The sequence below is a fragment of the Coregonus clupeaformis genome, chromosome 6 (assembly GCF_020615455.1).
Source record: "Coregonus clupeaformis isolate EN_2021a chromosome 6, ASM2061545v1, whole genome shotgun sequence".
Classification (NCBI taxonomy): domain Eukaryota; kingdom Metazoa; phylum Chordata; class Actinopteri; order Salmoniformes; family Salmonidae; genus Coregonus; species Coregonus clupeaformis.
Genome location: NC_059197.1, coordinates 40,018,276 through 40,043,871, shown reverse-complemented (window position 1 = coordinate 40,043,871; position 25,596 = coordinate 40,018,276). Strand labels below are relative to the sequence as shown.

General features: G+C 43.5%; 2 protein-coding genes across 4 annotated transcripts in view; one reads left to right on the top strand and one right to left on the bottom strand.

The window, feature by feature from the left end:
• The first annotated feature begins 3,559 nt into the window (after nucleotides 1–3,559).
• On the top strand, nucleotides 3,560–16,215 carry LOC121567930 (polypeptide N-acetylgalactosaminyltransferase 17-like). 2 transcript variants are annotated; one of them, XM_041878320.2, is made up of 12 exons: nucleotides 4,160–4,250; nucleotides 4,438–4,847; nucleotides 5,185–5,368; nucleotides 7,204–7,370; nucleotides 9,846–10,020; nucleotides 12,135–12,332; nucleotides 12,492–12,609; nucleotides 12,969–13,154; nucleotides 13,619–13,756; nucleotides 13,899–13,994; nucleotides 14,747–14,908; nucleotides 15,754–16,215. In XM_041878320.2, the coding sequence occupies exons 2-12, from the start codon at nucleotides 4,610–4,612 to the stop codon at nucleotides 15,886–15,888; spliced, it is 1,797 nt and encodes a 598-aa protein (XP_041734254.1). In that variant the 5' UTR covers nucleotides 4,160–4,250; nucleotides 4,438–4,609; the 3' UTR covers nucleotides 15,889–16,215. The 2 variants fall into 2 exon arrangements, with proteins under 2 accessions (XP_041734255.1, XP_041734254.1); XM_041878321.2 differs by lacking the exons at nucleotides 4,438–4,847; nucleotides 5,185–5,368 and having other exon boundaries at nucleotides 3,560–4,250.
• A 5,526-nt stretch (nucleotides 16,216–21,741) lies between these two features.
• The window catches only part of LOC121567929 (calcium-binding protein 8-like), a 99,335-nt gene continuing 95,480 nt past the window's right edge, over nucleotides 21,742–25,596 (bottom strand). For both annotated transcript variants that reach the window (XM_041878318.1, XM_041878317.1), the window contains exon 6: nucleotides 21,742–23,672. In XM_041878318.1, coding sequence (XP_041734252.1) covers nucleotides 23,545–23,672 — 128 coding nt within the window. In that variant the 3' untranslated portion in view covers nucleotides 21,742–23,544. The remainder of the gene's footprint in view (nucleotides 23,673–25,596) is intronic.

Below are 25,596 nucleotides of genomic sequence, written 5' to 3'. Positions count from 1 at the left end.
CGTTAAGACACTGACAGCTTACAGATGGTAGGCAATTAAGGTCACAGTTATGAAAACTTAGGACACTAAAGAGGCCTTTCTACTGACTCTGAAAAACACCAAAAGAAAGATGCCCAGGGTCCCTGCTCATCTGTGTGAACGTGCCTTAGGCATGCTGCAAGGAGGCATGAGGACTGCAGATGTGGCCAGGGCAATAAATGGCAATGTCCGTACTGTGAGATGCCTAAGACAGCGCTACAGGGAGACAGGATGGACAGCTGATATGGCTTTTTCTTTGCAACTCTGCCTAGAAGGTCAGCATCCCGGAGTCGCCTCTTCACTGTTGACGTTGAGACTGGTGTTTTGCAGGTACTATTTAATGAAGCTGCCAGTTGAGATCCTGTGAGGCGCCTGTTTCTCAAATTAGACACTCTAATGTATTTGTCCTCTTGCTCAGTTGTGCACCGGGACCTCCCACTTCTCTTTATATTCTGGTTAGAGCCAGTTTGCGCTGTTCTGTGTAGGGAGTAGTACACAGCGTTGTACGAGATCTTCAGCTTTTTGGCAATTTCTCGCATGGAATAGCCTTAATTTCTCAGAACAAGAATAGACTGACGAGTTTCAGAAGAAAGTTATTTGTTTCTGGCCATTTTGAGCCTGTAAATGAACCCACAATTGCTGATGCTCCAGATACTCAACTAGTCTCAAGAAGGCCAGTTTTATTGCTTCTTTAATCAACACAACAGTTTTCAGCTGTGCTAACATAATTGCAAAAGGGTTTTCTAATGATCAATTAGCCTTTTAAAATGATAAACTTGGATTAGCAAACACAACGTGCCATTGGAACACAGGACTGATGGTTACTGATAATGGGCCTCTGTACGCCTATGTAGATATTCCATTAAAATCAGCCGTTTCCTGCTACAATAGCCATTTACAACATTAACAATGTCTACACTGTATTTCTGATCAATTTGATGTTATTTTAATGGACAAAAAAAATTGCTTTTCTTTTGAAAACAAGGAGTTTCTAAGTGACCCCAAACTTTTGAACGGTAGTGTACATGTTTTCATGCAAACTCCAATATGTTAGGCCACTGTGTTCTTGGGGACCTTCAATGCTGCATAAATGTTTTTTCTACCCTTCCCCAGATCTGTGCATCGACACAATCCTGTCTTGGAGCTCTACGGACAATTCCTTCGACCTCATGGCTTGGTTTTTGTTCTGACATGCACTGTCAACTGTGGGACCTTATATAAACAGGTATGTGCCTTTCCAAATCATGTCCAATCAATTGAATTTACCACTGGTGGACTCCAATCAAGTTGTAGAAACATCTCAAGGATGATCAATGGAAACAGGATGCACCTCAGCTCAATTTCGACTCTTATAGCAAAGTGTCTGAATACTTATGTAAATAAGGTAGGTATTTTTTAAATTATTTTTTATAAATTAGCCAATATTTCTAAAAACCTGTTTTCACTTTGTCATTATGGGGTATTGTGTGTAGATTGATGGGGAGTTTTCTTTTTTTTAAAATCCATTTTAGAATAAGGCTTGTAACGTAACAAAATGTGGAAAAAGGGAAGGGGTCTGAATACTTTCCGAATGCACTGTACAAAGCAGGCATTTTGACTGGTGTTGACTGGCAGGTAGCCTAGCAGTTAAAGCATTAAAATCGTCCAGCCGACAAGTTGAAAAAATATGTTGTTCTGTCCTTGAGCAAGGAAGTTATAACACCCCCACAACAAGAGCTACCTGGTAGTTGGGTTAAAAGCGGAAGTCACGTTTTGGTTGGACTTTGCATGCAATTGACGATAAAAATGTATTTAAATTAAAAACCTTGGAAAGAACTGTTGTAGTCCTCCAACAGATTTTGCTGAAGCCACTGGCAGACATCCTCCACTGACCATCCAGAAACTTCAGAATTTCTGAAAAGAAACAACAGAATCAGGTTTCATGCCGGAGTCCAGTTAGGCTATGCAAAGGCACTACATATCCTGTCCCCACCAGGAATACCCATGAAATGACCAAAACCAACTCACCAAAGACACTTTGGTGTGCCATTTGTATTCCATTTGTATACTAACAGATTTCAGTTTGTATTGACTGCTATGTAGGTTAAATGTACACTTCAAATGCAGCTGTCCAACCACATATCCTTACCTTCTTCTTGATCCCAATTGCATTGTGTCCATGTTCTGTCCTAGGAAGAATTTCAAAGGAAGGGAAAATGTGTCAAATAATAGTCTTACAAGCATTTAAATAAAACATATATTAAATAAATATTGAAAGATAAATGGCATTGACATACAATTGAATGTTAAATATAATAACATATTGGAGAAAGCACTATCCAATACAGTACTGCCATACAGTAAAAGTACTGCCATACAGGCCTAATATCAAATTTCAAGCTATCTTTGTGCACATTTACATTTGAGATTTTTGTCATTTAGCAGACGCTCTTATCCAGAGCGACTTACAGTTAGTGAGTGCATACATTATCAGGCTGACTTGAAAGATTATAGGCAATGTTTTGCTGCTTGGCAATACTGTGTTTGGATTCTGAAGGGCATGCATATATACAAAAGAGGTAGTCTAGTCACTGTATTAATAACATTATGCATTTGAATCCCATCTAGCTAGCTACTATCTAAGCTATTCATTTCCCTCCACAAGGGGGCATACATGTAACGTTTCCAAAATGGGATAGTATTGTACATGTAATGTTATGATCCCTTGTGAGTTCATGATGGTATCGCATGCTGTAGCAGGCTATATAAAGAGGAAGCCCTCCATTGACAAATTCAGTTCGTTGTCGTGACATCTCGTCTAGACAGGTCAGCGGCCTTAGTTAGTTAGCTAGCTTGCGTCAATGGAGCTAGCTAGTTCATTCTCACAAAAGTGAGATAACTGCTCTAGATTGGAAACTTATGTTAATGAGTGTAAAGCCATGTTGGCTTTATGGAAACGATATACAATATATGGGGCAGAATATTGTTCAGTAAATAATACAAACCTAGTTCTGCCTAGTTAGGACATAAAGTTAGCTAACGTTAGCTAGTTAGCTAGCTCATACATCGGTCAAACCCAGCTTTCTAACGTTTATGTTCATTCTTCTGAATTAAAGTAGCTAACTAACGTGACAGCTAATGTTATGGAAGCTATTCACAGAAGGCCTCATGCATAGAAGCTTCGGGACCTTTAGCTGTCGGGAAGAGGGGTCCAGAAATGTCAGATCCGCAGCCTCTGCTCTCTTTTAAAGCTTGCAATAATTACATTTAAATAGCAGAATAAAAACGATTTCAGTATTCTGTTAAGATTTGTAATTGTAAAATAGGTAGGCCTATGTGTTCTTTGAAAGTCTGTGGAAGATAACAGTGGGGGAAATGTTGTTCATTATATCACAGTTTTATGTTATTTCAAATACATTATTTCACTTGGGACATAGGCTTACAATAATCATGGGAGGAAGGTTTCAGACAAAATATGATTTGAATGCACCATAATTGCCACACTAACCAGGCACGCTCAAAACAAATCTCTTCCTAGGAATTCCATTCCCTGTTTTCCTGCGTGCCATTATTAAGCGCTATCTAGCGCATATGAATAATTAGGCTAAATTAGATAACACGACAAAATAAGAAAACTGCGAAAATAAGGATATAGGGGGGAAAAACGTTTTGCATTACTTTGAATAGTCATAATGTGAGAAGACACCTCGCTTGGAATTATTTCATCCGCATTTCTGTGCTGCATTTGAGGTGTCTTTCATTGGCGATGCTGCGTCTGCGGACGGTTACATTTTTGGCTGGCTGGCCGGCTGTGTAGCAGTCTATTCATGCAATGCACCGCTCAAAACATCTCACAATAATTTTTCCTACACGTGGAGGATCAAAGCTGCACAGAGAATGCTTAAACATGGGATAGGCCTATGCGTTTTATGTGGTCAGTATTTATCTGCTATGATTTTGAAGATCCGCGGTCAGAGACAGCGGCTCAGTAGGCTGTCCTCCTCAATCGCATCATAGATCACTACTGCTGGATGCAAAAAAAGACAGACTTGAGATAGCCTTCTGACTCTTTAAATATTTAAGAATACGGACTCTTCAAAACTGAAGACATGCTAGTCTCTTTGTCTAACATCTTCTACGCGTGATCTTCTAACGACATTTTAAACAAAGAAGTCACGGATGAGAGCCCATGACCAGGCTCCAAAATTACACCGAACGGGGACGCACCTAAAAAAAAGCTCCAATGCGAAATGGTAGGTGGTTAAAGCTTATTAGTGAAATGTTGTAATTAGCCTATGTTATGTTAAAATATGAGCAATCGAAATCTGAAATAGAGCCTATGTTTCAGCTTTCTCTGTAAAACGTCCTGCAGATAGTAGCCTATCAATGCGCAGAGTGAGTTCAATTTGATCATAGCAATTATCTACTGTTGATTTGCAGCACCAGCTTCTCCAGGTGGAATGTCGCCTACGGAATATATATACAAAAAATGCCTTCATCAACACAAATCTACATTGAACCTTATTGAGCATTGCAACGAGGAGGACTCCTGAATTTGTCCTGAATCGTTCCAAAAATACTGCTATTTGGATCCCGGACATCGACAACTTTAATGGCTTTTGTGTTCAGAAGATGGAGAGTGTTATTGGTGCTGAACGTGATTGCGGTTGCGGGGTTCATGACACTTTGGACCAAGTGCACCCACACCCGAGTAGCAAAAACCATCGGTCAGGACGATGTGAAAAGACAATCACGCTCTAACGGCACGGCTCAAGGTTTGAGCATCAGTCATGAAGTATTGCTAAAGAGACTCGGGTCGTTGGAGGACGTGGTCTACAGACAGCTTAATGGTAGGCTATGACTCTCTACAACTCTAGCCTAACCACTTAAAAACAATGACTATGGCTCATTGGTTACTTTGTATTTGCTGTCACTCAAAGCCTACCATGATTGCTGTTATTTACATAGGCTGAGGCTTAGGATCCATCCCAAATGGCACTCTATAATTAGTGTACTACTACTTTTGACCAGGGCCCACAGGGTAGTGCACTATATAGGGAATTGGGTGCCATTTGGGACATAGGTTTAGTATACAGCTACCTCCTTTGTTAAAAGTCTATGATTCTCAAAACAACTAGGCAAATGTGTTATAGCATAGTGACCTTTTCTTGACTGTGTGAACTCCAGGTCTGTCCAAGTCCCTGGGGCTGATCGAGGGTTTCGGGGGGCGAGGTAAAGGGGGTCTCCCCGCCACCCTAGCCCCAAAAGAAGAGGCTGACGCCAAAGTACTGAGGGAGAAGTATGGATACAACGCTTACCTCAGCCAAAAGATATCACTGGACCGGTCCATACCAGACTACCGGCCCAGCAAGTACGTTTTAGGCACTCTTTTTGGCCCATAATGGCACTATATTCCATATATAGTCCAGCATTACTTTTGACCAGGGCCACTCTTACTATAGCTCAGCTGACAACCGTGTTTCAGTACAATAGACTCGCTACAATTTGGGTTTGTAAGCTGCAAGTTGCAAGCATTAGTCTGTGTGTGTGTGTGCACTATATTTTATTTGATACCCATCTCTGGATCTCAGCTCATGATCTAATCAGAAGTGATAAACATGGAAGTGACTACTTTGTTGTGTTAGTTGTTTCGCTGCTACTGGGTTGTTGCCATGATTTAAGCTATGACAGCAGATGTTATTGTTTTGGCACCACTTAGCTTTGTGGTTAAAAATACAATATTCTTAAAACCATCTAGTAAGATCTCTGTAGCTTAATCCCTCTTCCTTTGTTGTGCTTTTTTGTGGTCTTCTTTGTGATGAAGTTGCAGTCTAATGCGGCAATTGACACTCGCGCACACACACACATTATGCTTGTGCGTGTACACAACCCATCAGCACACAGAAAATAATGCATATTTGAACACTAGCAGTACAGCTCTTTTAGAAATGTCTCTTTAGAAAAGTCTCTATCCTTTCCCCAATGCTGTGGTGTTTAGCAGGCAGACCCCATTTGAAAGCCCCTGATGAGAACTCCCTCGCCCCAGCTCTGCTCTACCACCAGCTGCGAAACACACCCGCCTGCAGCCGCAGGGAACGGGAACACACACACACACACACACACACACACACACACACACACACACACACACACACACACACACACCCTGAGGGGATCAGGGATCCACACACTCATTTGTAATTTAGTTTCTCTGTTTCGAGATCAAAGAGGACCATGATGCATGTTGGGTGTGATATCTCTTTGTATGATAACACCGTAGAATGGGAGCCTTCTCTTTGCTTGGTAACAGAACAGTATCGTCTAGTTATCTCCCAGAATGGGAGCCTTCTCTCTATTGGGTATCTCTCTCTATGCCCTGCAGCAGAAAGAGCTAGGAGTTAGAGCCCTGAAATTGACTAACATCACCCAATCCTTTCCTTACTTACTGGGATGTACTGTATCACAATTCTTCAGATGTATCTCAGCAGTTGAAAGTGACTGCTGACTTGCTCTCACCTGTCCAATTCTTTAAGACCAGCGCAGATGAGGGAAAGGCGATAAGGGGAAGGATAGATACCTACACATTTTCGGAGAGTAAAAACTTGAACTATTAGGACATAGCCAGCCACAGATTCCTCACTTCCTCTCAATAGGGCTGGCTCTCGTTATAACAAAAGCTACAGTAAAAATAGGCTTCCTGTCGCTATCTCCCACAGTGCTCTTACTGTGAGGCTAGGGAGAGGGGGTGTGTTGAGACCTGTTGTGAAAAACATGATTGTGGGGAACAGGTAGAGGCACGTGGTTCTCATTTTAAATTGCAAACCAAAATGTGTCAGCTCATCATCAACATGTACAGAAGAGACTTGGAGAAGAAGCAGCTTGCGTGGTGGTGATAAACTTGGAAACCTACATTAGAATGTTGGGTAGTACTTTACATGAGCCCTCTGCCATAAGGACGGGCTACATTATATTATATACATATTATTATATAGGGCTACTTAAAACATTAGCTTTACATAGGAGTGTTAAAGTACCATGTTACTGAATATTGAATGATGGACTCACCGTTTGCCTTTATCTATAATATATAAGGATTTATTAGTGTTTGATGTCATTAGTGATGATGGCTAGTAATGTGTGCGTGGATGTCTCTCTCTCTGTGTGGGCGTGTGTGTCTGCATATGTCTTTGTGTGTGTGGTCTCCAGGTGTAAAAAGGCCAGCTTCCCCAGGGATCTTCCAAACATCTCCCTTATCTTCATCTTTGTCAATGAGGCGTTGTCAGTAATCCTCCGCTCGGTCCACTCAGCTGTCAATCACACACCGGCTCACCTTCTCAAAGAGATCATCTTGGTGGACGACTACAGCGATGACGGTGAGGAGAAATACACATGCGCGCACACGCACACACACACTGCCACGCGCAGACACATACGCACGCACGTGTGTGCACACACACACACGCACGCACGTGTGTGCACACACACACACATACCTGAAAGTGCATGTTGGTGAAGAAATGGTATGAGAACACATACACACACATCTAATATACATTGATACATATTCATATAATTTACATTTTGTTTATGCATTTAATTTAATTATATTATATTCTTTATAAAGACATCCTTGTCCAACATGCTGTTTTGCTGCACAGACAGGACAGTCAGATCAAGGCAAGAGAGGAGAGGGAGAGTTGTGAAGAGAGTAAGCAGTGAGCAGAGAGAGAGGTGTTTAGAGAGAGGAAGAGAGACAATTAAAGGCGCAGAAAGGTGGATATAGAAAGGGAGAGATTATTATTTATTTTTTTCACCTTTATTTAACCAGGTAAGCCAGTTGAGAACAAGTTCTCATTTACAACTGCGACCTGGCCAAGATAAAGCAAAGCAGTGCGATAAAAACAACAACACAGAGTTACATATGCGGTAAAACAAAACATAAAGTCAAAAATACAACATAAAATATATATACAGTGTGTGCAAATGTAGCAAGTTATGGAGGTAAGGCAATAAATAGGCTATAGTGCAAAATAATTACAATTAGTATTAACACTGGAATGATAGATGTGCAAGAGATGATGTGCAAATAGAGATACTGGGGTGCAAATGAGCAAAATAAATAACAATATAGGGATGAGGTAGTTGGGTGGGCTAATTTCAGATGGGCTGTGTACAGGTGCAGTGATCGGTAAGGTGCTCTGACAACTGAGGGTGGAGGGAGAGAGTGAAAGGGTGGAAGAGAGTTTAGTAGAAAGTGAGGGGCAGAGAGGGAAAGAGAAAAAGGAGAGAGAGAAGAGAGTTTAGTAGAAAGTGAGGGGCAGAGAGGGAAAGAGAAAAAGGAGAGAGAGACGGTAAAATTTCCTCCACGTTTCTGGCACGGCAGGACGGCAGAGGGCAGCAATCTATCATGGAGGGGAAAGTAAGATATTGCAGTGGTTGAGATGGAGAGGCATGCAAACAAATAACACACACGCTCTTACTGTCTGCATAACTCTTCTCCTCTCAGCCACACATGCACTGCACATCCGCCAGCACATCGAGAAGGGTGCAATTGTGGCCTGCAGTTCGGGGCGTTCCTGCATGTTGGCATTCCTGCATCTGCATGAACCCCTTTTTATACTTCTATATTTAAATGTTTAAGCTAGGACAGGCGGGAGGCAGGGGCGCACCAGTACAGTAGGTGGCATTAATGCACAATAATGTTGGATGCCAGCCACCGATAAACCCCACAGAAGAAGGGGCAGGGGCGACAACGGTAGCTAGCTAGCCGTACACCAGTAGACAGTGTCCTTCACCCCTGCCTGCTGGGCACTGTTTTCCCGCAGTTCAGTTAACGATGGCAAGGGCAAATGTTCGGCAGGCAGGAGCGAAGGACACTGTGCTAGCTTAGCCAGCTAGTCCAGTACACAGCAGGCGGGAATGCGGGGGCAACACCATGTGCTAGCTAACTAGCAAGATAGCATGCAGTGTCACTAACTAGCAAGCTAGCTGGTTAGCTAGCACACATTGTCCCCCCATCCTCCCACCTGCTGTGCTAGCCGTATGCGGGGGCGACTCCGATAGACAGTGTCCTTCGCCGCCGCCTGTCAGGCACAGTTTTCTCGGGCACACAACAGGCGGGAGCGACACCGTGTGCTAGCTAACTGGCAAGCTAGCACACGGTGTCGCTAACAAGCTAGCTAGTTAGCTAGAACATGGTGTCGCCCCAGCCTCCCGCCTGCTGGGGAGGCGGGGGCGATCGGTAGACAGTGTCCCACCTGTCGGGCACTGTTTTCCCGCAGTTCTGTTAATGACAGTGAGGGCATGTGTTCGGCAGGCGGGAGCGAAGGACACTGTCTAAACTCAGATAATACTTTTATTTCCCTTTTGACCCACATTTAAAAGTATCACAACCATGAAAATGTCATGCTAGTTCATGCAGGAACCAATGGGCTGCAGTCGCATACTATTGAGCAGATCTGCCAGTGTGTGTTTGTGTGAGGGGAGTGGTGGTTCGAAGAGTGTGTCCAGGGGGAAAAGCTGATCAGTTGAGCGAGAGATCAAAGGTAGAGCAGAAGCCATAGCTCAGGAAGCACCCAACTCCTCCTGGTGTTGTTGTGAGATTTGTTAGAAAGCACTAGAATGCTGGGGCCCATGAAAACAGATGAATCTCTTCTCTTTCTCTCTCTGTGTGTGTGTGTGTGTGTGTGTGCGTGCGTACATGCATGCTGGCGTGTGTGTGTGTGTGTGTGTGCTCACATGCGCTTGAGTGTTTTTCTGAAAGTGTTTGTGGGTGTCCTTCTGTGTGTGTCTGCTTGCTTATGTTTGTCTGTGTGTGTTGCTTAGTTATATTTGGTTGTGTGTCCCAGAGCAACTGAAAGGGCCGTTGGAGGATTATGTAAACAAGCGTTACCCAGGCATGGTGAAAATCGTAAGGAACCAGAAGCGAGAGGGACTGATCCGTGCCCGCATCGAGGGCTGGAAGGCAGCCAGTGGCGAGGTGACAGGCTTCTTCGATGCCCACGTGGAGTTCACACCCTCCTGGTGAGTATATGTGTGGGTTTCAAGTTGAACTTTGAGTTGTTGGGATCGATGTTTTAACAAACTTTGACTTAAAGGGGGGGATCAGAAGGAATACTTGAATTCAGCAGTTGGTCAAGCAGAAATGTGAGATTTTCCAGCTGAAGGAATTGCATACTACTACTAGCCATCTAGCCATCTAGAATATTTGCATGATCATATTTGTAATGATAGTCTAAAGAAGTGAATTGCCATAAGCTTTTATCAACTGACAGTATTAAAAGTAGGCCTAGTATTCAAGTACAGTCACGGTGTTGGTATGTTCCTTATGTACAGTGGGGAGAAGAAGTATTTGATACACTGCTGATTTTGCAGGTTTTCCTACTTACAAAGCATGTAGAGGTCTGTAATTTTTATCATAGGTACACTTCAACTGTGAGAGACGGAATCTAAAACAAAAATCCAGAAAATCACATTGTATGATTTTTAAGTAATTAATTAGCATTTTATTGCATGACATAAGTATTTGATCACCTACCAACCAGTAAGAATTCCGGCTCTCACAGACCTGTTAGTTTTTCTTTAAGAAGCCCTCCTGTTCTCCACTCATTACCTGTATTAACTGCACCTGTTTGAACTCGTTACCTGTATAAAAGACACCTGTCCACACACTCAATCAAACAGACTCCAACCTCTCCACAATGGCCAAGACCAGAGAGCTGTGTAAGGACATCAGGGATAAAATTGTAGACCTGCACAACGCTGGGATGGGCTACAGGACAATAGGCAAGCAGCTTGGTGAGAAGGCAACAACTGTTGGCGCAATTATTAGAAAATAGAAGAAGTTCAAGATGACGGTCAATCACCCTCGGTCTGGGGCTCCATGCAAGATCTCACCTCGTGGGGCATCAAAGATCATGAGGAAGGTGAGGGATCAGCCCAGAACTACACGGCAGGACCTGGTCAATGACCTGAAGAGAGCTGGGACCACAGTCTCAAAGAAAACCATTAGTAACACACTACGCCGTCATGGATTAAAATCCTGCAGCGCACGCAAGGTCCCCCTGCTCAAGCCAGTGCATGTCCAGGCCCGTCTGAAGTTTGCCAATGACCATCTGGATGATCCAGAGGAGGAATGGGAGAAGGTCATGTGGTCTGATGAGACAAAAATATAGCTTTTTGGTCTAAACTCCACTCGCCGTGTTTGGAGGAAGAAGAAGGATGAGTACAACCCCAAGAACACCATCCCAACCGTGAAGCATGGAGGTGGAAACATAATTATTTGGGGATGCTTTTCTGCAAAGGGGACAGGACGACTGCACTGTATTGAGGGGAGGATGGATGGGGCCATGTATCGCGAGATCTTGGCCAACAACCTCCTTCCCTCAGTAAGAGCATTGAAGATGGGTCGTGGCTGGGTCTTCCAGCATGACAACGACCCGAAACACACAGCCAGGGCAACTAAGGAGTGCTTCCGTAAGAAGCATCTCAAGGTCCTGGAGTGGCCTAGCCAGTCTCCAGACCTGAACCCAATAAAAAATCTTTGGAGGGAGCTGAAAGTCCTTATTGCCCAGCGACAGCCCCGAAACCTGAAGGATCTGGAGAAGGTCTGTATGGAGGAGTGGGCCAAAATCCCTGCTGCAGTGTGTGCAAACCTGGTCAAGACAGGAAACGTATGATCTCTGTAATTGCAAACAAAGGTTTCTGTACCAAATATTAAGTTCTGCTTTTCTGATATATCAAATACTTATGTCATGCAATAAAATGCAAATTAATTACTTAAAAATCATACAATGTGATTTTCTGGATTTTTGTTTTAGATTCCATCTCTCACAGTTGAAGTGTACCTATGATAAAAATTACAGACCTCTACATGCTTTGTAAGTAGGAAAACCTGCAAAATCGGCAGTGTATCAAATACTTGTTCTCCCCACTGTATACACTAGAGTTGACCATTGCCCACAAATACACATAAGAACTACCCACTACACAAGGAGCTGCTTCTCCCTATGGAGTTACAACCCTTTGAGTTAACTCAAAAAAAATAAGTAATCAACTCAGAAGAGCTAGGGGGAGAGAGAAGGACACAGTAGATCTTCAGAAACCTCCGGCCCCATCTGTCTGTCTCTCTATGTCAGGGCTGAGCCGGTTCTGACCAGAATCAAAGAGGACCACAAGAGGATCATCTTGCCCTCCATCGATAACATCAAGCACGAGTCGTTTGAGCTGGAGCGCTATGAGAACTCTGGCCATGGCTACAACTGGGAGCTGTGGTGCATGTACATCAACCCCCCCAAACAGTGGTGGGACGACGGGGACACCTCCGCACCCATTAGGTAGGCTACACACCGGCACGCATATACACACACGCACGGGCACGTGTACACACACAAGGGCACGCACACACGGGCACACACACAACTAAATAAACACTTGAATTTAGAGAACCCAATTGCCAAAATAAGGAAAACAGAATCCCCCTCTTCCCCCCTCAGAACTCCTGCAATGATTGGTTGCTCCTTTGTGGTGAACCGGGACTACTTTGGGCACCTGGGGCTGCTGGACTCTGGCATGGACGTCTACGGAGGAGAGAATATCGAACTGGGGATCAAGGTTTGTGTCACCCATTTTTCTGTGAAGGCTGAGCATAATTGGGCCCTGGTCAAAAGTAGTGCACTATAAAGGGAATAGGGTGCCATTTGGGATGCAGTCATTGTATGTTAGGGTGGCGAGAGGCAGGGTGACTAGTGTGTGAATAGTGCATTCTGTATCCTGTATTTGTTGTGTCTTGTCCTATTTCAGCAAGTATGTAATTATGGTTCTATGAGTAGAGCTAAGCATTGGGTTATGTTTGTTCGTGTGCTTGTCTATTTTCCTTCTTAATTATTCGTGTTAGTCCTGCAGAACATTTGTTGTATGTGAAGGTATGTGTTCAGTTCTCATACTATTTCTCCACCAACATGCACTACCAGGTGTGGCTGTGTGGGGGCAGTATGGAGGTGCTGCCCTGCTCCAGAGTGGCTCACATCGCCAGGATGAAGAAGCCCTACCACAGCAACATAGCCTCCAGCACGCGGCGTAATGCCCTGCGCGTGGCCGAGGTCTGGATGGACCACTTTAAGTCCCATGTCTACCTGGCCTGGAACATCCCAATGGAGGTTAGTTGCTCCTACATACTGATTAAAAGTCATTTTTTGTGGGGCATATGAAAATGTATGTTCAGATTGAACTCCAGGTCAGGGAGTCGGATGAAGTTGAACCCTATACAATGATCTATGATCAGTTTTGCGTACATATGTTCAGATAAAACGCCTATTCCCCTACCTAGATTTTCACTAGTCAATTAATCTATTCATTATCCTAACTACATTGTACAGTATGTACACCATACATTTCATTGCTAATGTTACATATTTGTAATTGTGTGTGCATCTCAAATGGCACCCCATTCCCTATATAGTGCACTACTTTTGACCAGAGCCCTATGGGGTTAGCCTCGCGAGCCACCCGGAATTCCGTGCAGCGAACCATTATTGTAAGCTTGCGAGATCAGGATGGCTCACGAGGCTATTTTGGGGTGCCATTTGGGACACAATCTGTAATCAACCACTCCCTGTTCCAGAACCATGGGATAGACTATGGGGACATCTCTCAGAGGGTAGCATTGAGGAAGTCTCTGCATTGTAAGAACTTTGAGTGGTACCTGGACAACGTCTATCCAGAGATGAGGAGGTACAACAACACTCTCTTTTACGGGGAGGTGAGTCTGACTGACGACAGGGCCTACACACAAAGTTTTACTAAACACTCAACAAACACTCATAAGATGCTTTTAGCAGCCAAGTAGCTTTTTCCCCTCATAAAAAGTTCTCTCTCTCTCTCCCTCTCTCTCCTCCCTGTAGATTCGTAGTAGCAAAGCGACCCATCTGTGTATGGACCAGGGAGAGAAGGTGAACCACACGGCCACCCTGCACCCCTGTCACGGAATGGGACCTCAGGTAACCTATTATACTAGGTATACAGTGTGTCCCAAATGGCACCTTATTCCCTACTTGGTGCATTACTTTTGCCTAAAAGTAGTGCACAATATAGGAGATAGGGTGCTATTTGGGACACATTCTAGGTTCACCAAGCTGTGAGAGCAAAATCTGCAGAATGCATAATTTTATAGCAGAATGTGTTATTATATAAAATTAAATGATGTGGTCCATACACAAAACTGGACAAAACGTCAGCAAAACTAGGAGAATGTAGCCCTTTGCCCCTGTGACATACAAATGTAGCGGATATCATGACTGGTTCTACAGTCAAAACAAAAGATGCAGACACAATATCTCAATCATATTTAGTTAATTCTGTTGAGTTTTTTTTAAGACCCACTTTGAATGAGAGCGGATATGACATCATATCACAAATAATGTTTTACAGTTTAGCCATGTACTACTGTAACTTGTCTCTCTGTGTGTTCCTCCCAGTTGAGTTGAGAAGGACACACCTAGTTGTTGTTGATAGCCCTTTACCATTCACCACTTAATTTGGTCTCCCTGTGTCTGTCTCCTACCAGTTGGTCTCCCTGTGTCTGTCTCCTACCAGTTGGTCTCCCTGTGTCTGTCTCCTACCAGTTGTGCCAGTACACCAAAGAGGGCCAGTTCTTCCTGTGTGCTCTGGCCAGTACAGGGGAGAACACATATAGTGGTTGTTGATAGCCTTTAACCAGCCATTCACAGTAGTGTCTCCCTGTTTCTCCCAGTTGGGTCGGTACACCAAGGAGGGACAGTTTTTCCTGGGTGCTCTGGGCAGTACAGGGGAGGAAACACGCTGTCTGATGGATGACCAGGTCTCCAATTTCCCTCAGCTCCTCAACTGTGACAAAGTCTCCAACACCAGGCTGACCACATGGCACTTCTCTCAGGTCAGACTAACCTTTACATTGTTTTTTATTTTAACATTGGCTCATTCTTTCCATTTAAGTTGATCTTATACTGTGTTACTTACTTTCTTACTTGTTTACTTATTTACTCTTCTTCGTTCCCTGTAGAGCATAGGGCCGCAGCGAGCCCCTGCCATGCCACACCTGTGTAGTAACACTGTAATAACACCACATTGTAAGGACCTGTGCAGGCTAACCCTGTGTAGTAACACTGTAATAACACCACATTGTAAGGACCTGTGCAGGCTAACCCTCTGTAGTAACACTGTAATATCACCACATTGTAAGGACCTGTGCAGGCTAACCCTGTGTAGTAACACTGTAATAACACCACATTGTAAGGACCTGTGCAGGCTAACCCTGTGTAGTAACACTGTAATAACACCACATTGTAAGGACCTGTGCAGGCTAACCCTGTGTAGTAACACTGTAATAACACCACATTGTAAGGACCTGTGCAGGCTAACCCTGTGTAGTAACACTGTAATAACACCACATTGTAAGGACCTGTGCAGGCTAACCCTGTGTAGTAACACTGTAATATCACCACATTGTAAGGACCTGTGCAGGCTAACCCTGTGTTGTAGCAGAAATAAAAAATGATAGAAGCTACCTGGAGGTGACTGTTGCCGACACAATGATCAGGGCCCGTATTCATAAAGCATCTCAGAATTGGAGTGTTGATCTAGGATCAGATCACCACTGTCCATTCATTATAATGTAAAAGGTTAAACTGATCCTAGATCAGCACTTTTAGCCTGAGACACTTTATGAATACTATGAGGTCACATGAAGGTAGTAACATTCTATTTCCTCTTGTCCTTCAGAACGAGTCGATCGTCAACAGAGCCACGGGCCGCTGTTTGGAGGTGATACAGGCTAACGTTTACTTCGGACACTCGCTGGTGCTTCAGACCTGCTCCGGACAGAGGTGGAGCATCAAAAACACAATGAAGCAGTAGCCACAGCATGATGCAGAATTCTTCTTTGGCCAAGATAGTGTTAGTGTACTGAATTGTATCAGATGTCATACTGTATTATTACAATTATTCAGTTGGTGTTATCAGTTGGACTTTTCCAAGATTGTCTTCCAATAAACTGCTGGTCTGATGGTTAAAAAATATTTCTGTATGCAAATAACTATTACACCATATGGGGTGATTATGTTGACACAATATTAACCCATCACAGCCTTTACTGCAACAGATTTATTCAACTTCAATGTTAGGATTTCATGAAATGGTTTTAGCACTTCCTTTTCAGCAACTCATTAAGATCACTCCAAATTGAAAAGAAACGAATATAAAAACCCATTAAGTGCATTAAGACTCCAAACTGTTTTGTGACTGATTCAGGATTCAGCACAACTATCTCTGACACGCCGTGCTTTGTGTTCATTAGTTAGTCCTCTATTTACTTCTCTTGTTAAAACATATATATTTTCATTTTTTTTGTAAAAAAAGAGACTGTCCCTTTTTTCCATTCAGCTTTAACCCAGCTGGCTAGCATCAGCAAAGGATACTGCTAGCAGAGCCATGAGAATGCAGCTGGTGTATGAATAGAGCAATCACATTCACTATGTGGCATGTCTGTGAGGGAGTAAAGGAGGAGGCAGTCGAGCAGACCGGAGTAGGAGTGCTGATCTAGGATCAATTTAGTCTATTTAGATCATAACGAAGAAGATTGCTTGGACGGGGACTTGATCCCAGATCAGCACTCCTACTTTGAGACGCGTTATGAAGACTGGCTTATACCTCCATCTTGTGGTCTTCTCCTACACAGCACTAGTCATAAGGCCTCAGATTAGAAGTGCTGATCTAGGATCAGTTCTGCCTTTTAGATCATAATCCCACCCCCCTAAAAATGACGGAGCTAGCGAGTTGAAGGAGTGTGCTCTCGACCGGCGTTTTGATTTTATTTTGTACATTTCATTTGGCATGCCATTTTGCCATTTCGCCTTTTGTCGTTTTTGTTTTGGTGTTATTATTTCTTTGTCACCAACTTAAACATCAACGACTCGCTTGTGCTGGCCCGACCACTGAGTCACGCCAGAGCTGTCCCCCTAGATCCCCGGTAAGCGAGCCCGCTGTCCTCAGGTACACACACACACCCAACAAGGTCCACACACTCATACTTCCATGTTAATGCACACACCTAGTCAGGTTACAGAACAATCAGGCAAGCCTAGGGCCCCTGATTACACAGTTGGCTGTGTAATCAGTTCCATAACAGTTGTCTCACCTAGTAACTAGGATCAGTTTTGCCTTTCAGATCCCAATGAATAAGATTACATGGACAGGGATCGGCACATGGATCCTAGATCACCACTCCTACTCTGTGATGCTTTGTAAATATGGGCCCTGAACTATAATTTACAACCAGGTTTACAGCAAACTGATGTACTGGCTTATACCTCCATCTTGTGGTCTTCTCCTACACAGCACTAGTCCTATCTGATGGAAGGCAATGAGATACAACAACTTTTAACAAAAAAGAGATGTTTTATTGCATAAATGCTTTCCATTTACTTTTGTACAGATTTCAATATTTACAGATACAATATTCAGGCTATTATTAATATTACAACTTAAATCTGGACTAAAAAGCACTCAATTGATCTTGCTTTTTAGTCCAGCACGAGGCTTAATGTGTGTCCGGCAACTGCCCCTACATGTTTTAATGGTGTGCATGCACAGTTTACATGTGTATATGTATGTACTGTATACCAGTGCTTAATTTGTAAGTGCCTGAACAAAAAGTGAGCGTGAGAGGGGGGTGACCTGGGGAGTGCTGAGGTACCGGAACGCATGAGAAAATACATTGTCTTGAATCCATCAATAGCCTAGGCGTAGGTGTGTGGAGACACATATTGTAGGCTACAATATGAGGAGAGAATTATAGTCCTAAAAATGCTTTGCAGTTTCACTTACTCACCCAATTATGCGCAGCTCACTCGCTGGTGATTGTCGATGTGCTCGTGCCAAAAAGCTCTCTCTCGCTCTGTCTCTCTCTCACACTTTTGTAGAACAATATTACAGCATATAGTCTTCTCTTTTCAGCAGGAGCCATTTGCTTTCCAACCTGTGCTTCCCTCTATTGTCCTTGAAATATTACGAAAGGCCTGTTTTGTCTGCGTGCTGTTTTTTTACTGACATATTTGCGGCGCGTCCCCGACTGTAGGCAGCTGCAGTTCCTTCAGACCCTTAGCGCGGCTATGACTCTATAAGGAAATACATGATGAAGTGCAACGCTGGAGAGATAAGAGTTGCAGGCTCATGTCTATCAGAGCAGAGAGGGAGAGAGATCATATAAAATAAATCTAATTCTAGTTATGTGAGAGATACTGGCGCGCTTCTCACACAGCCACGGCCACGCGTTGGGCTCAAACATAAGTTACAATGTTGCGCAAACCATAAACCCGGGCCGGCCCAACACAAATCAACTCTTAGAATATTAGGCCAGGGCTAATATTTACCTTTTTTTGTGGTTGTAGGAGAATTAACGAAGAGGCAACTCGAATGAACTTTGATCGCGTTTATTAGAATTTTTACATTGTACCTCTTGTACATTTTCATGCCACAAGAGGTACCGGATCCGGCCAAATAGTTTCCGGAACAAAACAGTCCAAAACGGAGAGGTGCCGGATCCTGATCCGGCTCAAATTAAGCACTGTGTATATCTATGATTTTTTATGTACAGTGTCCATACAGCACATACATGTGCAATTCAACCACCATGCTACTGATGTGAGACTGTTAGTTTTCCAGCCTTATTCACCATCAGTTTTAATGATCAAGACATGCACTGATTCTGTGAGGGCAGGCACAGCTCCATCCCCTGTAACAGTATAGTATACCCAGGTCAGAGCCTTTTATGTGGGCTAACATGTATTTATTCATAAAAATAAGGTTCAGACTATACCCTGGTATTACAGTGTATCATGGGGTTAGGGTGGGGCTGTGTCCCAAATGACACACTATTCCTTCTATAGTGCACTACTTTGGCCAGAGCCCCATGGGCCCTGGTCAACAGTAGTGCTCTACATATGTATTAGGGAGCCATTAAAGAAGCAGACAAGGGTGATTGCTCAAAACAAAAAAATAAGGAACAAACTCCAGTTTGACAGAATACATTATATAATGAATGAGGTGAGAATCTGCCACCGATTAGGCTTAAATTGGTGGTCTCAACAATATTAAATCCAGTGTAGCCTACTCTATTTGCAAGATGATATTGCACACAAATCAGTGCTTTTATTTTGACATCATAGAATAACTATGAAAACTTCACAGAGGAGCCATCCATCCAAACATTATGTTAAAATGAATGGGGACGTTCATTGATCATACTTTAATGCAAACTTCTTCAAGGTGATTAGAAAGGAGATTTTCTGCCATGAGCAAGACATACAGAATTCCAATAAAAAGACTACTATGTATGTTTCACAAACAGTGCAGTTAATCGAACCAACAATTATTTAGGTAGAACATTCATAATTTCATAAAACCTTCTATACCGATAAGATAGATAAGAATCATAATATTATATTTCAAAATGTTATGTTCTGATGATTTGACATCTCAATACAAGGGATCGATTATCCAGCTGACATTTCCATATACCTTTATTTACCCATATCTCATTTACTGTAATATTGTCTGGGCCAGTACATACAGTGCATTTGGAAAGTATTCAGACCCCTTGACTTTTTCCACATTTTGTTACGTTTCAGCCTTATTCTAAAATGGATTACCTTTTTCGTGAAATCCAATAGGTAGTTACAATCTTGTCCCATCGCTGCAACTCCCTTACGGACTCGGGAGAGGCATGCATCCTCCGAAACACGACCCTGCCAAGCCGCACTGCTTCTAGGCACACTGCTCGCTTAACCCAGAAGCCAGCCGCACCAATGAGTTGGAGGAAACACTGTACAGCTGGCGACCGAAGTCAGCTGGCAGGTGTCCGGCCTGCCAAAAGGAGTCGCTAGAGCGCGATGGGACAAGAAAATCCCGGCCTGCCAAACCATCCCCTAACCCAGACGACGCTGGGCCAATTTTGCGCTGCCTCATGGATCTCCCGGTCACGGCCGGCTGTGACACAGCCTGGGATCGAACCCGGGGCTGTAGTGACGCCTCAAACACTGCGATGCAGTGCCTTAGACCGTTGCGCCACTCGGGAGGCTACCATAAAAAAAAATCCTCATCAATCTACACACAATACCCCATAATAACAAAGCGACAACAGGTTTTTAGAAATTTTTGCAAATGTATTAAAAATAAAAAACAGAAATACCTTATTTACATAAGTATTTAGACCCTTTGCTATGAGACTCGAAATTGAGCTCAGGTGCATCCTGTTTCCATTGATCATCCTTGAGATTTTTCTACAACTTGATAGGAGTCCACCTGTGGTAAATTCAATTGATTTGACATGATTTGGAACACACCTGTCTATATAAGGTCCCACAGTTGACAGTGCATGTCAGAGCAAAAACCAAGCCATGAGGTCGAAGGAATTGTCCGTAGAGTGCCGAGACAGGATTGTGTCGAGGCACAGATCTGGAGAAGGGTACCAAAACATTTCTGCAGCATTGAAGGTCCCCAAGAACACAGTGGCCTCCATCATTCTTAAATGGAAGAAGTTTGGAACCACCAAGACTCTTCCTAGAGCTGGCCGCCCGGCCAAACGGAGCAATCGGGGGAGAAGGGCCTTGGCACCATCCCTACGGTGAAGCATGGTGGTGGCAGCATCATGCTGTGGGAATGTTTTTCAGCGGCAGGGACTGGGAGACTAGTCAGGATCGAGGGAAAGATGAACGGAGCAAAGTACAGAGAGATCCTCGATGAAAACCTGCTCCAGAGCGCTCAGGACCTCAGACTGTGACGAAGGTTCACCTTCCAACAGGACAACGACCCTAAGCACACAGCCAAGACAACGCAGGAATGGCTTCGGGACAAGTCACTGAATGTCCTTGAGTGGCCCAGCCAGAGCCTGGACTTGAACCCGATGGAACATCTCTGGAGAGACCTGAAAATAGCTGTGCAGCGACACTCCCCATCCAACCTGACAGAGCTTGAGAGGATCTGCAGAGAAGAATGGGAGAAACTCCCCAAATACAGGTGTGCCAAGCTTGTAGCGTTATACCCAAGAAGACTCGAGGCTGTCATCGCTGCCAAAGGTGCTTCAACAAATTACTGAGTAAAGGGTCTGAATACTTATGTAAATGTAATATTTCCGTTTTTGTTTTTAATACATGTACAAAAATGTTTAAAAATACGTTTTTGCTTTGTCATTATGGGGTATTGATGAGGAAAAAACAAACAATTGAATCCATTTTAGAATAAGGCTGTAACCTAACAAAATGTGGAAAAAGTCAAGGGGTCTGAGTACTTTCTGAATGGACTGTATGCCTCCTATCTACACAAATTACTCATCATAGAAAATACATTTGCAAGACTAGCCACCTCCTATAATTACCTGGCTCCATCTGCACCTTTATTTAAGAAACTCAATATCTTGTCTATTTACGACATTAATGTATGCCAATTATGCACATTCATCTACACATACTCATACCTCCCAGACAGTTTACCTTAACCCTTCAATGGATTCATCCAGGTTAATTCTGAAATCCATCTATATAACACAAGACACTGCGATAACCTTCACCCTCCCTACTGCCGCACCTCACATAGTCAATTCTCTATCAGATACAGAGGTACCATACTCTGGAATTCTTATCTTCACATTGCCAAAACCTCATCATCCCTCAATAACTTTAAGTGAAGACTGGGGGTCAGCCTGATTAACCAAACTACCCAATAATCCCCTCCATGTAGCCTAACTCTCACACTCACACACACATGCACACACACACACATAATCAAACATGTTTTTTCTTGTATATTGAGTATATCATGTACAATTATAATTATTATGCTTTGTTTAACTGATTGAACAAACTAATTTTTTTGTACTTATATTTGTGGTGTGGTTTTCATATAAGCCCTTTTGGGCTTCCAACCTCACCTGCACACCGTTTTTACCAGGGTTTGCAGGCTACACTAACGCCCTGGACCAGAGCTAGGAGAGCACATTGTGTTACAAAAAATATCAGAATTCTGGAGCAAACCTCTAGATGGGGCTCTTGCACCAGTCTGTGATTCTTCTCTCCGTTCTGCTCATGGGGATAGATGGAAATTCAAAAGGGTGGGTGAAGGAACCCAACAACATACACAAAGGATGGACTGTTCCTACCGAAAATACATATTTGTAACAGAAAACAACAACATCCATTTAGTGTTCTTCAGTCAGTACATCTCTAGTGAATTCTATGGCTTTGGCCAGAGGGTGAGGGGAATATAGAGAGCTGTGTGTCTGTCTGTCTGCCTGTGTATTGTGATGTGGAAGGCAGCAGCCTCTGGTTTCACATTTACATTTACATTTTAGTCATTTAGCAGACGTTTCACAGTGCTCTCTCCTTTCCTCCACCTCTAAATCTGCTAGAGCAGAGTGTACCAACAATCATGCACATACAGAATAGAACACCGTCACCCAATACACTTAGACAACAACAACATGGGTTACATACATATTTACATATCGACGTTGACTTGATCGCATGCAGTACTGTAGCTATTACAAGCAGTCCTCAGCAAAACTGAAGGTGGTTTAAATATTACCATGAGAGTCAATACAATACAGGAGTTCAGACCTACCTACCTCAAGAGGAATTAGATCATAGGTACAGTACAGCCCACACTTTTCACAGCTATGGTCTTTCAAACACTGTTCTGTTTAGCATTGGGAATGTACACAGAGACAGTGACAGTGAGACATTTTTCAATTTTACATATAGGGAAAATATTGGGCACAGTAATACCCACCGATTGCACTCCTGAACTCTGGATGAAAGCTTCTAGAACAGCTTAAACACCCGTCCTACAACAGCCTTACTGTATGCTGCAGTAGTGAGCTGGCTTCCACCCGCCCTCAGGAAATTAGATTAACAGGCCAATTATTTAAGTGTTTGTTTGTGTGTGTGTGTGTGTGTGTGTGTGTGTGTTTGTGTGTTTGTGTGTGTGTGTGGAAGTACATGCATATATGTGTGCGTAAGAGCGAGTGTGAGTAGCCAGTCTGGCTCTCTGCACTGCAGGAGGCACAGCTCCAATCTCTCTAACACAGATACAATTGTGGGTATGTCTCAATCCACAAGGATGCTGCCTTATACAGATACACTGAGGGCCTGTCTCAATCCACCTTCTGAGGCAAGAAGAGTGCTGAACTCCTGTACTTGTGTTTTTATTGCATTAGGGAATAGAGACAGCAGAGTAAGCGAATGTCAGCCCTTGAATGTCCCTGCCAGAGTAATGGGGTTATGAGGGGTCTCGCTGGACTCCTCATGCTGGCTTCTCAGTGTCGTTGGACGTCGGACTGTTATCCACTCAGAAAAATCAGGTAGTTTATCAGTCAGTGTTTTTCGTTTTTTTGTCAACATCAGTGAGGCATTTTTGAAGTCGTTTTTTTCTTTCTAAAGAAACAGGAAATGACCTCACCCACTGTCATCATGCACATGCAGGTTTGTTTTTCCCGCTCACAGTGGGTGTGGCCGAGTGTGGCTACTCCAGGCCGTTCCGCAGCATTTGATTGGCCGCGATGAGCATGACACTGATGATGAAGGCCATGGCGAAGGCGCAGATCAGACTCTTCCTCACGCAAGTCTGCCGGTTCTTATTTTTAGAATGGACTAATAGAAGAGAGAAAGGAGGGAAGGGAGAAAGAGAGAGAAAGCAAGAAAGAGAAAGATGCATAGAGGTTTATTACCAAATCCAGTTCAAGCTGGCACATCACATTTTTGCCATTCTCTGTTGTAAGAAAAGGAGAAAGAGAAAGCAAGTCATTTTCAGCAGTGTTGATGGGGAGAAATGACTATTGAACAAACTGCACCAGGCTCTCTTCTGAATCATATAGTGTCGGAAAGTGAGTGAGTAAGTGAATGAGGGAGGGATGGAAGAAAGGAAAGGAGGGAGTGAGTGAGTGGCAGGGAGAGTGTGCAGAAGCTGAGGCTCTGCTCTCTGTCACATGATGTGTTTGTGTTTGTGTCCGCAGCACAGTGGGACCCGGGATGAAAATATAACTGACACATATACAGTAGATATGGACAGATATGCACACACACAACAAACACACACACACACGCACACGCACAACACACACACACACAGCTTGAAAGCCAAGCCAACTTCAGGCTGTGATATCATTATCCGGTTCAGTCTACCTCCGGCATGGAATGGTAAGTCAGCAAGTCTCCCTCCCCCTGGCCAATCAGTGACCTGGAAACAGCAGAGCTGGGTTACGGAGCCATGGTAACCGTGGTAATTAGGTGGGCTGGCCCAATGACCTGCAGGTACAGAGTCCTGTGTAGCTCGCCCCCGACTCCCTTTACATCTCACTCTCTCACTCACAAGCTATTTATAACTCTGATGTCAAAAAGCACTGAAATCATCCCTACTGACACAAAAGTTAACGATAACAGTTTTCTTCCATAAAATGCGTAATCAAAATGAGCTAAAATTTATAGATTTGTCATATCTGTATCATGAAGCAGTGTATGATAACACAATCAATTGTGCCCTACAGTGAGATCAAGTATTTATTTATATAGGTCAGAACACATTCAAGTGTTCCTCAATAGCAGGTACTGTTCATTTAGACCTTGGGGCCTGATATTCCCTTTCCCTTTGTGATTTATCCCGTAGTGGTGCTAACTGGAACTCCCAGTCACAAACCCAGTTGAAACATCCCATAAACACAGAGGACACATTGTATTCTCTCAGTCTCACCCTCCGGTTTTAATACTCTGATAAAGCACCTTACAATACATGTCCAGCCCTGCTGTCTGTTGCCATTCCTACATCAGTAAATTTACCATGAAAGGCCATTTTGGCTCTACAGCATCACACAGCCTTTCCAGTTTCACAAGGTGCAGTGTGTCTCAGACTGCCACAGAGGGACATTAAGAATGGAATGACCTCTGGGTGTCTATTTTGGCTCTAACCTGAAAGGCTACAGAACCAACAGCTTACTGGGGAAGGTGTGAGTAGTTGTACTCAAAGGATCTCAGGGGAAATGTTCAAATGTTTGTTGTGTTAGTATTAATCGGAACTCTGGTCTCCTGCTCCTGACATTCAACTGTTGTATCATCTTCACTACGGACATAATAGGATCATTCCAACAATTCGGTGCCTTTTGAGAATTGCAACTTGGTCAAAAAATACTTTGGATTTCACCTAATTTTAACATTCTGTCAAAAAGAGCACATGTTCAATTTAATAAAAAACATGTTTTCCCATCTCAAGAGGTTACATTTAAAACTAGACTATAGTAAGTGCCTATTAAATGCCAAATAAAGTAACAAGGTTGACAAGGTTGATCCTCCTCTCCACCCTCTCCGAGTTGGGCATCTCCGGCGCGGCTCACTCTTGGATTGCGTCCTACCTGACAGGTCACTCCTACCAAGTGGCGTGGCGAGAATCTGTCTCCGCACCACGTGCTCTCACCACTGGTGTCCCCCAGGGCTCAGTTCTAGGCCCTCTCCTATTCTCGCTATACACCAAGTCACTTGGCTCTGTCATATCCTCACATGGCCTCTCCTATCATTGCTACGCAGA